Genomic DNA, 12,820 nt, shown 5'->3' with positions numbered 1-12,820 from the left:
GGAGGAAGGAGGATAGGTATAACTTCCACCACCAACAGAGAGGCTACCATGTCCTGAAGATGTGAATTACCCAGAGGATTGGAGGAAGGAGGATAGGTATAACTTCCACCACCAACAGAGAGGCTACCATGTCCTGAAGATGTGAATTACCCAGAGGATTGGAGGAAGGAGGATAGGTATAACTTCCACCACCAACAGAGAGGCTACCATGTCCTGAAGATGTGAATTACCCAGAGGATTGGAGGAAGGAGGATAGGTATAACTTCCACCACCAACAGGGAGGCTACCATGTCCTGAAGATGTGAATTACCCAGAGGATTGGAGGAAGGAGGATAGGGGAGAATATAAGGAAGAAGAGGAGGTGGAGTACAAAAATTGCAGGGAAAGGACCTGCAAAAGAACTCGCACAACCCAAGGATTGCTGATGAAGGGAGTCCACAAATGTGCAAAGCAGAAGAGGCGGGCATTGATTGGCCCAGATCCAAGTTTCAGTGCCAAACACAATCACTGCCAAGAGCTCTTATAATCTGCCCTGTGGGAAGAGGGATGATGAACAGAAGTGATTGAATCAGGAACAGGAGAGGAATTAGCCCATCATGACCACTGAGGATGGGTCGCTGACTGGAGGTATCCATAGTCAAGTGAGTAAGGAAGCCAGGAAGACGATGATGAGCAGCTTCATCCTGAGATTCCAAAGAGTTGGGTACACCCTTAAAGATGATTTCTAAGAAAAGAAGTAAGACAAAAATCATGGAGATATGAGAAAGGAAGGTGGACACCAAAAAAAACACTCTGTGACAGAGAAGACCCCAAAAACAGAATCCAAGTCAAAACAGAGTCAGTGGAGGAATAACAGAAACCAAGGTTGGAATCAAAGAATAATGGGTGTTCCCTAAAAAATTATCAAACAGCCTTGGTGAGAAGGTGAAGGGTAGATGTAGAGAAGGAGTTATGCAAAGGTATGATGTAGATGAGTAGATTGCTGCAAAGAAAGAAACAAAAGAGGAGCACCCCAAGTTGACAGGGGGGATTCAAGAGACTAAGGTTCAAGAAATATATATGGGTCAAAACCACAGGCCATAGAAAATGAGTCATGAAGATAAGGAGGACAAGGAGAAATTGGGAGAGAAAGATATCAGCATGGACATGAATATCTGGGAAAGGAGGGAGAAAGTCAGAAGATGGAGGCTCATGAAGTAAAGGAACCTGAGAGTCATCATGATTTACCTAGTAGGAGGAGGTACCTGTTCTTCATCAGGGAGAGAAGAACCATAAGTGAAGGCTGGAGGTAGGAAAAGCTTATCAAAATTGTCCAAAAGCGAGGCAGTCTCCACAGAAAATAATGAAACAGAATGACGAGGGACCTGAACTGGAGAAGAAGTAGGCATAAAAGAATCAGTAACCTGATACAGTATAGTGTTAACTTCTTGAACAGATAATATGCCTGCAGTTGTCATTGGTACAGTTATAAACAATTCCTGAAGAGGATCACCTGTGCCTCAAGATATTGAAGAAACATAGATTTGAGAATTCATGATAAATCAGCATAGAAAGAATAAACATGGTAGCTACTTAAAAATTTAAATTACAGTCAGGTAGAGGGATCACAATGGCTTTTAATATATGCTGGAAATTCCTCAGCAGTTGCTTGCAAAGTAATATCTGTTAGTAGTGCAGAGGGGTAAGTAATGTTTTTGAATGATAATTCTCACATAATTTAGATTGTACATAAAAGTAAATAAATTAAGTTATTAAACATATTTTTTTGTACTGGAACATTTGAGACAAGTGCATAAAAGTTAAACCAACTTCTAGTTCATTACATACACTTAAAATTTTGTGTTTATATAACCAGTGCATATTTTCTTGTTTTTATACTTTAAATAATGTTCATATTTTTTAACAAAAATTTAAACTTTACACAATATGCTATATTTGATAGTATGCCTTGAATTATTTCAACCTTACCGTTATGTATAAAAGCTTGCATCCTTACCCTCAAATATGAAAGTTTGCAACGATACCATCAAGTGTGTTTGCAACCTCATCAACGTGAATAAGAGTTGCCTTTTATTTTTAGGTATGTTTCAAGTAAAAGTTCAAAACAAAAAAGGAAATAATTGGATTTTTGTTTAATTTTGCATGAACACTTAATCTGTTACATTTTCCAAATTTTGAAATAGTATTTTACAGTAACTTCATTCTCATCACTCTCCTTTCAGCATATAAACTGCAGCTACCAGAATGTCCACCTGATTTAGTCATTAGAAAGCTTTCCAGTGGTTGTCCAATGCTTGATCAGTTTTTACGAGGTGGATTATTGATGAGAGGTGTGACAGAAATAGCTGGTGAAAGTGCCAGTGGGAAAACCCAGTTTTGTCTTCAGTTGTCACTACAAGCTCAGCTTCCAGAGTACATTGGTGGCCTTAATGCAGGCGAGTTGATATAAGAACAGTTATAAATAGGTTGATTCTATAGTGAGTATCTGTTAATCTTAGCTTCAGAAATTAAAAAGAATATTATTGTACATCAAGATTGCCCTGTACAAAATAGAAGGATGGGATTAAATGATAGATTTGTTTTTAAATAAGTATTATTAGAAGGCATACAAGTAAAACTAAATAAATGGTTGTTCAGTAAGTATGAATCTGGTAGTGGAATAACTAAGGCAACTGTGTGGTACAAACCTTGAAACTGATGTGAAGTACAGTACAACATCTTAGTTGGGCAATGAAATGATTACTTAGATTTACTCTTCAGTTTTTTTATTATGGCATGGAGCCCAATTTTCTCAGTTGTACATGCATCAACTTGTTTTGTAGGAACACACCTAATAATATTTATTAGCTCACTAGATTTAGTTGTATTAGCTTTTTGCATAAACTTAGTTTTGTAAGAACACACCTAATAAGAGTTAGCCCACTTGATTTGAGTTGTATCATTTTGTGTATAAACTTTTTTTTGTAGGAACACACCTAATAAGAGTTAGCCCACTTGATTTGAGTTGTATCATTTTGTGTATAAACCTTTTTTTTTGTAGGAACACACCTAATAAGAGTTAGCCCACTTGATTTGAGTTGCCTCATTTTGTGCATCAACTTGTTTTGTAGGAACACACTTAATAAGAGTTAGCCCACTTGATTTAGTTGTCACTTTTGTGCATGTACACGTGAAGGCGTTTGAACTTTCCAATTCTTGTATAACTTGCTAAACAAAGTCTTGTATGTGATGGAGATTTTTCACTAGTTTTTTACTGACTTTTTTCTTTGCTTTTACTGAATGATCTATAGCTGTAGCTTACATCTGTACAGAAGATAGTTTTCCAAGTAAAAGACTTCAGCAATTGATTCAAGGAATTAAAAAAAACAAGCCACATGAAGCATCTAAGATCAACTTTAGTGATCAAATATACATTAGTCAAATTGGTGATGTGGTAAGAGGTTTTATTGTGACCTTTTTTTTTTAAACATTTTTGTAACTTATATTTTAAAAAACTTAAAAGAAATCTAGAGTAAACAGTTGTATTTACTTTCAAAAATTGCAGACATGCGGTTGTTGCCATCAAGGTGTAACAAAGTAGATATCTTTACAAAAGTTTGGTTATAACTAGAATCTACAGATAGCTAACACAGATTTCTGCATTCAGTTATTATTAGTAACTTTTTAAATTTTTTCCATATTTGACTAATATTTTTAATATTAACCAAATTCAGTTTATATTACTTTTAGTCTCTTTTCATTTTTATAGGAAAGTATGTGGAAATGTGTGAAAGTAACATTACCAAACCTTCTCAGGTTAAAGAAAGTAAAGCTTATTATTATTGACTCAGTGGCAGCTCTCTTTCGCTGTGAATATGATCTGAATCAGATTGCTCAGCGTGCACATGACCTCCAAACACTTGGTCATCTTCTTCACAAAATAGCACTGGACTTTGGAGCTGTTGTGATCTGCATAAATCAGGTATACAGTTCATTTTGACTAGATAAATACCAAATATTAGTTTATTGCTTACAAGTAGAAAAGTCAAACAAGGTTCTTAAAAATATAACTTATTTCAGTAAAACTATTTTTAATAAAACAAGTATATTTTAGATAGTTGTTGAGTCTTAAGTTATGTATGTTCACTGTTTACAATATATTTTTTACTAGGGCTCTTACAATTACAGAAATATTTAATCAATTAATTAGTACCTTGTAATCAAATTGTAATTGATTAATTGCCTTCCAAGGGGATCTAGTCCAGTTGAGAATATAATGTGTTTACTCACAGTCTTGTATTATGCGAATATTTGCATTCCTTTTTGCAATAAAAAAAACACGAAAAATGTAGTTTTAACAATGGTTTTAATAGAATTGCTATGCTTAACATACTGTAGCATAATGCCATAGTTTAGGAAAATTACATAAAAACAAAATTTATAATATTTGACAACCAAAAAATTAAAACATAAAACCACCTGGTGTGTTAGAAATTTGCTTGAGTATTGAATCGCTACTGATTAATTGTGGCTGCCTAATTTCATGCTATACTTTATTTTTGAGATAAGTTTTGTAGACAAAAGGTAAGTAAAAGACTGTTTTCAAAAATTAACCACATTAGTTTAGGAACCAAAATATTTCATGAAATAAAAGTTTTAGTAACTCTCATGAGAAATACTGTAATTTGCATGAATATGATGTATATGCCTTTAAATAATTTATTACTTATTTTTTTATACCAACAATTCAATTTTCATATGTTAATAAGCTAGCTAACATGAATATAAATTTGTCAAATACGGGAAGTATTTTTTTCCACTGTATTATAACTGGCAGTTACAGTTGAATGTGTAACCAAGTAATATTTATTTATGTATTTGATGTTTTTTTAACTCTAAATGAATATTGAGAAATTTTCAAATATAATATTATTTGCTAATCTTTTACACTATTTGGTCTAAACTATTTTTTTCTTGTTCCATATAATGATTAATGTTGTTTCACCACATTATTCATACCTTCAGTAAACTTTCACAAGTTTTCTTCAGATTTTACAGTATGAGAATATATGTATATTACTGTAGTTACCTCATTTCAGGTGTTATTATCATTGATAAATATCTCCAAACAAACAGAGAAAACATTCTGTTAATTATTAAGTGAGACAGAAAATAGTGGTTTCAAGTGCATTAAAAGTAATCAAGTATGTTTTAAAACATTATTACACAATACTTGTCATATTACAGGTATCAGCAGTGGTAGACCAAGGAGGCAGGTCCAACGTACAGGAGAAAATAGTGCCATCCCTGGGACTGGCATGGTCAAACTTAGTGACAACGAGGGTGATGCTGTCTCGTACATCATATGTTTATAAAGAAACCACCACACAGTTGAAAGTGTATCTTCCTGTTCGAAAACTCCAAGTTTTATATGCTCCTAATCTTCCACCAAACCATACATATTTTGTAGTTACTCCTGATTGCGTGAGAGGAATATCATTGGATGAAAACTGCTCTTGAAATCTTTCCTTCTTACTGTTTTTCTATCTTCAAACATGAGACTTTTTATTAAATATTTGTTATTGAAATGCTTTAAGTTTTTTTTATAATAGTTTATCATACTAACACATTAAACAACATTACTCATCACACTTAAAAAAAAAAATTATGTATGATATTTTGATATTGTGGGCAGTTGCTATATAACTATATAGCAGTATGTGAATGAAGTTAATTCTATTATAACTGTAGTATACCTTGATCATTGTGAAATTGTAAGGCTGTTGTTTAATTGGACTTTGTGTTAAGAAAATAGGTCTTCTTGTTGGGAAAGTATGTACAAAAAAAAACATGTCAAGAGTACTTTTATTGAAATGAAACTGGTGCACAAAAATAAATAATGACAGATTGTTGTATACATATACAAACTAATTTACATTTCCTTCTACTATGTATACCCAATGTAATTGTCTCTACAAAGAAAAATTCAACATCTGACCAGCAGAGGGAACATCCATTACCAGCAGACAATGGGAGGTAATGACAAGTTATCCTATTAGAATAACTATCTCGGGGTCCACTTGCAGATGACCTAGGTGTGATGTGTTGTATAGACTGGTCATTCTAAGTAGGACAGTGTTGAAGTCACGTGCAGGCAAATAATAAAATGTCACTAAAGGTGAATATCATGGTTCTTCAGTGCAGTCTTGATATGTGGTATAACAGTCCTCCCCACTTCGTCCTTTCCTGGAGGCATTATAACTGTCCTCAAAAGGTGTTGCTTTCTGGTTTTCCAAGGCATAACTTGCAGCATAACTAAAGTAGAAATGAAATAATGAACAAACATTAATTTTTTGCGTGTTTATATAAACATAGAACTTGCACGATGACAGCTTTATTTCTGGCAAGAAATCTGTTTTATCTTTCATCATTTCGATTTTTTTTATTCAGGTACATAATAAACAATGAGGCTGAATAGTGTATAGGTAAAATGAAACTGAAGGTTCACGAAATAGATAAAGGTTTACCTTTGCTTTTAAAACATGACAGAAACGTTATTACAAAACCTCCAAAAACATTATCCAAATATTAAATTGCCTAATATGGAAAAACTAAAACAATCATGGAATATTAAAATAAGTTAAAAGTGTTAATGTGAACATCCGTGCATTTATGAATGCCATTTGATTTGGATACAGCTATAAATTGTATAAAAAATAATTTGTGAACTAGAAAATAAACAGCACTATTGCAGACGAGCTCGTAGTCAGGCCTAGAAGGGGGGGGGGGCGTTTTAGTCCGAAGTGGAACTCGTTTCATGTGTAACTTTAGTGCCCAGGGACGAAAAAAATCCCGAAATATCTAATGGTCCCTTTCTTATCACTGCAAATAAACATTTTAGTAAATTTCCTCTGATGATATGAAAATACTATTCCCCACATATATGCACAGTGTTACAAAAGCAATTATATAATGAGGGGCCATTATCAAAGGAAGAAAAATATATAAATGTTAATAGACAAGCGCGCACCCCCCCCCCCCGAACCTCCCCTGGCTACGGGCTTGCTGTATATAACAATTAAATTGTAGAAAACTGTACCACCATCGTTGACCTTTAAAGGCATTAGGAAACGATATTGTAGTTTCAATAAGTGTATAATCTAGTGGTATTTATAACAGTTTTGTGGGAATCCAATAATAATGTTGTCATTTATCACTAAAACGCTTAGGAAGGCATTGTTCATTTTATTTTACCGAAAGTTATTTACAGTAACGAAGCAAAAATATCATTAATGTATTCAAATAATTTAATTTCTTGCACACCAAATAACGGAAAAGGGCCCCATAAAAATTTCAATATTCGTATTGCAATGTTTTGTAGAATTGTTGTTTTTAAACCAGTCTCTACTTTTTTATTACTTCCTGTAAAACTGAACTGAGTGAGATTAAAGGCCACAGAAATCGAGCACTAAGCCTGCGCTAGTTGTAAGCCCCATATATAGCAAGTATACAAGGGTTGGTTTGGTTTGTTTTTAATTTCGTGCAAAGCTACACGAGGGCTATCTGCGCTAACCGTCCCTAATTTAGCAGTGTAAGACTAGAGGGAAGGCTGCTAGTCATCACCACCCACCGCCAACTCTTGGGCTACTCTTTTATCAAGGAATAGTGAGATTGAGCGTTACATTATAACGCCCCCACGGCTAAAATGGCGAGCATGTTTGGTGTGACGGGGATTCGAACCCGCGACACGCAGATTGCGAGTCGAGCGCCCTAACTACTTGGCCAAATATACAAGATTCTTCCTCGTTGTCATAGTTAGTAGCTTATACGATCACCTTCAACTAATTACTAAAGTTATTGGTCTTAGTTTTTAAAACTGATATAGGATCGTGTCCAACGGAAAGACAGATCCGCCCTGGTGAGATCTCTCGCCACCCCCTGTCCGAGATGTCAGAATTAATTCTCCAGATTTTAAAATTCCGTCTAAAGTGCGATTTAACTCGCATAAGTGTTACATTTTTCTCCACCCCCCACCCCCTACATAAAAAACAAACAAACAACAACACAGAAACGCTATTGCCCTGGTAATTTCGTGGTCTAGTGTTTATCTGTTTTAAATGTAACTGTTGTTGCAAGAAGAATTATGAATCTGTTTATTTTTTCTTTATAAGTTAAGTTACTATCAGCTGAAGTTTAAACTTAAAGGTGTAAAATCAGCAATGCCAGCCTCGTTAAAACACCGTCTGTTAAAGATGTGTTTATGATGAAATTAGGGTTATTAATATTCAGGGTGGCCTTGTAACTTACCCTCCGATCTGAGCCATTAAGTAGCCAATCTCTTTGCTTTCACCGACGGCCTTCTTGCTTGCTTCGCATAAGTACCTCTGCATACACTGCTCGTCTTTAGTGAGGATGGACTTCACGTAACCCTGCAGCATAATTGCTCCAGCCAGCCCTGCATCTCCCATGGTTCCTTGCAATCCTCGTGCACGGGCACGCTGGCTGAAGGTCGATTGTAACATATCTAGTAAACTCACTAGAATATTTAATATTTGCCGCGAGGTGGCTGCACTTTCATCATTACTTCCAAAGAACAGTTTGACGATTGTGTGAATGATGTTCTTGGTAGAAAGGAACTGACTAACATCATTCTTTTGCTTGTCGTACTTGGAAGAAAATTTTTCCTTACTATAACGAGCGTTTCGAGCCGTTTCCGCGATGGTTTCTGTTTCGCTTTTGGTCTTTTCTATGTTTCTTTGATCGTTCTCTGGACTGGGCAACGTATTGGCTGAGGCTAGGACGAGTATCAGGAAGAAGAGAGTTATCTTCATGTTTACACCTGGAAAAAGAACCACAAAAACATAGAAAAAGGTGTAAAGCCATTATGTACGAGGTTACAATTTATATATATATATACACAAACATGTGTTGTGTGTATAATGTGATTATAAGCAACCGTACGAATCTTATAACTATATAATTAGCAGATCATAATAGTTAAACTTAACATTTTTTTACCGATAGCAGATAGGTTTTTATCAACATGGCTTTACAGAAGCATTCTTTCACTTTAATTTAAAGAACAAACTTATGCCTAAAACTTCAAGAATGCGATGATGATATTAGATTTGACACACGTCTTTCCTGAGTTAGTAGCATAGAGAATATAAAAACTTTTGAAGTGTCACTTACAAAAAAATAGAGGATGTTGGTGAGGCAAGGAGTATGAACTGTCAGCTTTATAAACGACGTGTGGTATACATTAAATTTCAACATGCAGGCTTTGTATAACCACCATAAACTGGTGTTGGAGTTTAGCATTTCAGAATTTCGCGCTTATCAAACGTGATATAATGTTTCTGGAGTCTTAGCGTAGATATGTTCAGTCTTTTTGTTGTTGTTTGTTCTGCATGGTACGTTTTGCATGAAATCTCCTACTTATAAGTATTTCTATGGTAGAATGAATATTAAAAATCCACACACCAGATAATAAAACAGAAAACCACTAGCAGCATCCTGTTGCGTGTCGTTCTCGCTCATCCTTAACATTGACCTACTTCTAGGAGTTCAATATCCTCAAGAAGAAAACATCGTAGCGTGGAAGACACACATGGCAAAAAGGGCGCGCTTTGTTTGTTTATTCTTAGAGGTCACCTATATCCGTAGAACAATAGCATAGCCTAATTTTGGTCGCATCCTGGGTCTAGATGTGGTAACTTAATTGAAAACCAGTTTTTATGAAGAAATTTTATCTTGTAATGGACCAATAAATCACGTGACCTGTAATAAAATTCCCAAGTATTTCATGTAACATAATAGTTAATGTCAGCAGAATGTACTCATATTTTCACATTATACCTGACGAGAAAATGCTACCGCTTTAAAATTTTGATAAAAAATGAATATCACATTTTACCTCAGAATTTGATCCCCCCTCCCCCTTTTTATATTGTATAACATTTCATGGGAACGCTTTATGTATTAGTAGTGGATCTGGAAACTAAAATGTGGGATTACTGACACCTAGCGGCTTTATGTATTGAAAAGCATACTATTTCAAAGAGGATATGTAATTTGTCCGCCTGATCTTTCGTTTATTTTCTAAAGGCACCGTCTATATGTGAAACAGATGACTAGGTTCAGTTAACAAACCAAGTTTTAACGCGCACAAAACTTTCAAAATTAGACAGTTTGTGAATTATCGTAGACAGTATAAATGATTTTAACGTGTCTTTTTCTTGTAAGATTTTCATGTTTTTTAAATGTTTCGATAGTTAAAATAATATATAATATACATATCTATAAATTAAGACTTCTCCATAAGATATTTTGAGTACTAAATTTAAAAATTTAAAAAAAAGTCTTACTTTATTCAGAACCACTATCATGTTTAAGAAATTTATGCATATTATGATTTTTTCTCTAAAATGATATAACATTACACTGATCTACATACACAAGCATATGCGTGAAAATAATTCTTTGTAGTGTAAAAGGAAAATGTAATAAGCCCAATTCTAGTGACTTATGTCACGTATAAAATAATGTTCTTTATATTGTTAGGATTCTTTCTGTTTGCTACTTGGCGGCTCAGATGTATGTCTAAGAGATTACAACTCTAAAAATTGGTTTGAAAGCCGCGGTAGGCAAATACAGATAGCCTATAGTGTAGATTTGTCCTTAACATCAAATAAAGAATAATTCTGGTTAATTAACTTCCATTACTTACTGAATAAACACGCTGACTTTAAATATAGAAGAAGATCACGTGTATACAGTATATCTTTGAAAGCTTCTTTTTGAACAACAAATTATTTTATTAAATGCATGGTCTGCCTCTAGTTTTCAATTAACTTAAAGAAAATTAATGGGGGGGGGGAATTCATTTAACTGCATTAAAAAAAGACACTGGTTGAAAAAATCTATTAATTTTGTACGGGATTTTAAACAAACTTTTCATCTGAACTGCTGTTTTTGAAAATACATTATAATTAAAAACACGGGAAACTTTGAATTATTGTGTGTATCAAACAAGTTCCGAGTATGGTTAATGAACTCCAAACATATTTTAACCAAATAATTGATTAAGTAAACTTTTAAAGTCTCATATTTTGTAAAATTTCTTCGATCATGTTGACCCTACACATAATATCTGACGATCTTACCTTTGTTTCGATCGTACTTCAGCCCACAATCCCCACCACAAACCGGAATGCAGCATTCAAAATTGTATTTAGGAATAACATCTTCACTCCTTTTATACAAAGGCTGGAGAGAGGTCATGAGACCTCCAGTGGCCCGTGCAGGCGCGCGTGTGGAGTGGCAACCTATTACCGCTTGTCCGTGGCCTACTATTGATGAGAACAAGAAAATCACTACCACAAGGCGTAGACATCGGAACCCAAACCCGGAACTACAAGCATCTTCTGTGACGTCAGCAACAAGAGAAATGGGCGTAACTTAACTAGGAGGGTAGGTCAAGCGGACAAGCGTGCAGGTAGCGCTGCTTCAAACTGGGCCACAAAGCAAATAAGAGGCCGTTTGTGGGGATCATCTTAAGGTTATAATTTAAACTTATACTTAAAAAAAACATCTTATAAAGTGACATTAAATGGTTGCTGAATATCTCAAATACAAAATTATAAATATATATCAGCTGTGAAGAATTCACAGTGAGTTTATATGTAACTCGTATTAATAATTTGTTCCTTTAAAAATTATTCAAGTGTCGCCCTCCTCAGAAAGATAACTAGAGCGAGCCTAAACTTATATTTCTCCTGTACACAGGAATTTACAGTTTGCACATTTTTCTGACGCTCCCTAAGTAATCTGCAATTTGAATTCTACAGTTCACATATTTTCTCTGATCTTCCCACATAACCAACTTAAGATAATATTTGAGGACAACATTAACAGTAATAACATTTTATAAACTCTTGAAAAAATTGTTTTACAGTTTTCGTGCAAAACTGCACATTGTCGTCTCTAATTTTGAACTAATTGACTAGAAGGAAGACAGCTAGTCAATAGCACCCACCGTCAGTCTTGGGACTACTCTCATTTGAAGGAATAGTGGGATTTGACTGTTACCATTATAGCGCACTGATGGCCATAAAGTGCGGAGCGTCTTTTTGCGGCAAGTTCCCGCTATACAAAGAACTCTCGGATTCACAATCCGAACACAATAACCTCTAGGCCACACCCGCCCTATTCATGAAAGAGAGAAACCGATACACAAGAAATTGTTTTTAAAAAAATAGCATAAGTTATTGTATTTGAAATAAACAGCGACAGTAAATTCGTCAATGTTACCATACTTTTTTAATTTTTAATATAGACTTAGGATATAATCCAAGCATATATTTTTCTCAAAATAGCTATTAAATAGCCTAGTAGCTTTTCCAGTACGTCAAATTAATAGGCAGAAAATGTTCCAGAGATCATGAAATCGTAAGATACCCCAATGTATGTTGTGACGGATTTATCATTATATAATTATTTCAGTATCCACGTTTGTTTAAATTAAATTTATATTTAGAAACACACATAGCTTATACTGTTAAATATGTATTGCGAAAATCCCGCCTATTCTCTAAAGTTGTAGAAGATTCTCAAGTGTAAGATTCAACAATATATGTATGTACGTAAACGCTTAATGTAACTTTGCATTGTTACGTTATCTGAATTTTCGAGAAACTCTCCACACGCCTATAAATATAACCAACGCGACGCGCCAAAAAACAGTATCTATTATTGGTTTGCTGTAATTGGTATGCTAAAAATTTCGTAAGCTATAACTGTGTTTAACGCTTATTTATCGGGACACTTCAGATATTTGACC

The 12,820-nt window shown here is 34.5% G+C and overlaps 2 protein-coding genes across 5 annotated transcripts in view; one reads left to right on the top strand and one right to left on the bottom strand.

Annotated features, from left to right (window-relative positions):
* LOC106471757 (DNA repair protein XRCC3-like) overlaps positions 1 to 5,567 on the top strand; it is a 19,534-nt gene extending 13,967 nt beyond the window's left edge. For all 4 annotated transcript variants that reach the window (XM_022400366.1, XM_022400369.1, XM_022400365.1 and 1 more), the window contains exons 4-7: positions 2,223 to 2,435; positions 3,291 to 3,433; positions 3,749 to 3,961; positions 5,227 to 5,567. In XM_022400366.1, coding sequence (XP_022256074.1) covers positions 2,223 to 2,435; positions 3,291 to 3,433; positions 3,749 to 3,961; positions 5,227 to 5,499 — 842 coding nt within the window. In that variant the 3' untranslated portion in view covers positions 5,500 to 5,567. The remainder of the gene's footprint in view (positions 1 to 2,222; positions 2,436 to 3,290; positions 3,434 to 3,748; positions 3,962 to 5,226) is intronic.
* A 265-nt stretch (positions 5,568 to 5,832) lies between these two features.
* Positions 5,833 to 11,287, bottom strand: LOC106471756. The gene is made up of 3 exons (XM_013932378.2): positions 11,145 to 11,287; positions 8,287 to 8,818; positions 5,833 to 6,294 (listed from the first exon to the last, which is right to left on the bottom strand). Exons 1-3 carry the CDS (start codon positions 11,260 to 11,262, stop codon positions 6,165 to 6,167), a joined length of 780 nt encoding a protein of 259 aa, XP_013787832.1. The 5' UTR covers positions 11,263 to 11,287; the 3' UTR covers positions 5,833 to 6,164.
* Between the last annotated feature and the right edge of the window lie 1,533 nt (positions 11,288 to 12,820).

The sequence above is a fragment of the Limulus polyphemus genome, unplaced genomic scaffold (assembly GCF_000517525.1).
Source record: "Limulus polyphemus unplaced genomic scaffold, Limulus_polyphemus-2.1.2 Scaffold4836, whole genome shotgun sequence".
Taxonomy (NCBI): Eukaryota; Metazoa; Arthropoda; class Merostomata; order Xiphosura; family Limulidae; genus Limulus; species Limulus polyphemus.
Note: the sequence above shows the minus strand (reverse complement) of the source record. Positions and strands in the feature narration are given on the sequence as shown.